Source organism: Penaeus monodon, chromosome 4, assembly GCF_015228065.2.
Source record: "Penaeus monodon isolate SGIC_2016 chromosome 4, NSTDA_Pmon_1, whole genome shotgun sequence".
Lineage (NCBI taxonomy): Eukaryota > Metazoa > Arthropoda > Malacostraca > Decapoda > Penaeidae > Penaeus > Penaeus monodon.
The window spans coordinates 6,000,383-6,002,882 of NC_051389.1; the positions used below are offsets into that span (position 1 = coordinate 6,000,383).

At 42.0% G+C, this 2,500-nt stretch overlaps 1 protein-coding gene across 1 annotated transcript in view; it reads right to left on the reverse strand.

Moving 5' to 3' along the window:
• Nucleotides 1-961, reverse strand: part of LOC119569379 (troponin C-like) — a 17,163-nt gene extending 16,202 nt beyond the window's left edge. The window contains exon 1 of the mRNA XM_037917569.1: nt 799-961. Coding sequence (XP_037773497.1) covers nt 799-801 — 3 coding nt within the window. The 5' untranslated portion in view covers nt 802-961. The remainder of the gene's footprint in view (nt 1-798) is intronic.
• Between the last annotated feature and the right edge of the window lie 1,539 nt (nt 962-2,500).

Below are 2,500 nucleotides of genomic sequence, written 5' to 3' on the forward strand. Positions count from 1 at the left end.
ATAAAAATAAATTAATAGATAAATAGATAAATAAAATCAGATTGAGAAGTTGATGATAGATGAATAGATAGATAGATAGATGAATAAATCGAAAAAAACGGAATAATAAATGATAAACAATAATTGAGAGATAATCAAAGAGTAAGAGATGGAACTAATAAATAAATAATGATTATGAGATAATTAAGAGATGCTAGATAAATAAAAAGATATTTTCATACATAAATAAAAACGATAGACAGTAATTAAGAGGTAATTAAGAGTTAAAACATGGATATGTGGATACTTGATTACGTATATAAATCGATAAGCAAACAAAAAAAATATATTGATTTTGTTTCTTCAGTATTTTCTGTTTAATTTCCATTGGCATATTTACTCATATGTCATCAGTTGGTGCGTATTTTTCGAGAACTTTTGAAATTCTTGAAATTATATCTTATGGAGTTTTTTTCTACTGGTTTTCGTCACGTTTTCAATTATGATTTTTTTATACATAATAATAAAAAATATATTTTTTCTTTTCAGTATTTATATTTCTTCAATATTTGTTTTTTTTTCTGTTTTTTGGGTTCTCATACACGTAGATAAACACAACACGCACATTAGCACTTTTCCTTTCAACGAACACTAATCGGAGATAATGACCACCGTAAACGATATGTGAAAAAAAGGAAAAAAGAAAAAGAACACGAAAACAGGTAAAAAAAAAAAAATCTCACCAAACACATCACTATTCAACCTCATCACGAACTTGTCTCAACATCTCTCAACATTTCCCACGCGCATCACACTCACCATGTCGACGTGCAATTGACTCGTTAAGTCGCGTCTACAGTCCCTTCAAAGTTACCTCCGCCACGTCCCTCTGGTCTTCCTCCACGCCAGTGTAACCTGCCTTGCGAGGTGCCTGGGTTATATACACTATTTTTATAATGTTACGAATTTCTAGAGCCGTGACGCTCCTCCTTACCCCCTCCCCCCCTCTCTCTCTCTCTCGACCCTCCGTCGTGGGATGACGTTACGCCCTCTGCTCCGCCCACAATACGTTCTCCTCCCTCCTCTCTCCCTCTCTCTTTCACTTTTTCTCTCTCTCTCTCTCTCTCTCTCTCTCTCTCTCTCTCTCTCTCTCTCTCTCTCTCTCTCTCTCTCGCCCTTTTTGTCTCCCTCTCTTTCTACCTTTCTCCCTGTCTGTCTCCCTCTCCTTTTTTAGTTCTCTCCTTTCTGTCTCATTCCCTCTCTCTCCTCCTCTCCCCCCTTCTATCTCCCTATCTTTCTACTCTCTCTCTCTTCCTCTCTTTCTCCCTCCCTGCTTCCCTCTCTCCTTTCTCTCCTTCTATCTCTTCTTCCCTCATTCGGCCCTTAGTCTAGTCCTCCTCTCATTATATGTTTCTTCTCCTACCCGTAATTAGAGAGAGAGAGACTTCTCCTACCCGTAATTAGAGAGAGAGAGAGAGAGAGAGAGAGAGAGAGAGAGAGAAAGAAAGAAAGAGAGAGAAAGAGAGAGAAGAGAGAGAGAGAGAAAGAAAGAGAGAGAAAGAGAGAGAAAGAGAGAAAGAAAGAGAGAGAAAGAGAGAAAGAGAGAGAGATTCTCTTTGTTATCTGCATCATTTCGCTTTTACTATTTTCTACCTTTTCTTCCTAACAGTTATCATCCCTTTCTTTCTCCTCCTTTTATACTCATCTTCCCCCCTCTTCTCCTCTTTCGCCATCACCTAATTATCATTATTAGCCTCTATCTCCTTCTCTTCCTCCACCTCTCTCCTTCTTCTTCTCCTCCCTCTCTTCCTCTTCCTCTTTCTCCGTTTCCTAATTTTATTCCCCCCTATGCTCTTCTTCCTCCTCTTCCCTCTTCCCCTTCCTCTTCTTCTTCCATCCCCCTCCCCTTCCCTCTCTTTTTCTTCCTCTATATCCACCATCCTCTGTCTCTATCTCCCTCCCTTCTTTCTCTATCCTCCTCCTCTTCTCCCTCCATATCCCCTCCTCCCCTCCATCTCCTACCCTTCCTCCTCTTCCCTCTCTTCCTCCACCACCCTCCCCTTCTTCTGTCCCCCCTCCTCCCCTACTTTATCTCCTCCCCCTACTCCCTTTCTTCTGTCTCCCCCTCCTCTCTCTCTTTTTATCTCCTCCTCCTCTTCTTTTTCTTCTTTTATCTGCTCCTCCTCCTCCCCTTCTTCGATCTTCCCTCCTCCCCTTATTTTATCTCCTCCTCCCCTTCGTTTTCCTCTATCTCCCCCTCCTCTCATTCTTCTGTCTCCCCCCCTCTCTTTCTTCTGTCTCCCCCTCCTCCCTCTCTTTTATCTCCTCCTCCTCCCCTTCTTCTTCCTCTATCTCCCCCTCCTCTCTTTCTTCTGTCTCCCCCTCCTCCCTCTCTTTTATCTCCTCCTCCTCCTCCTCCTCCTCCTTCCTCCCACCGCACGGGGGCCTACCGACATAATACTGTATAGTCGCTTTCTGATGCTTCTATATTTGCCAGCACGAGAGACAGTGTAATGGCAGT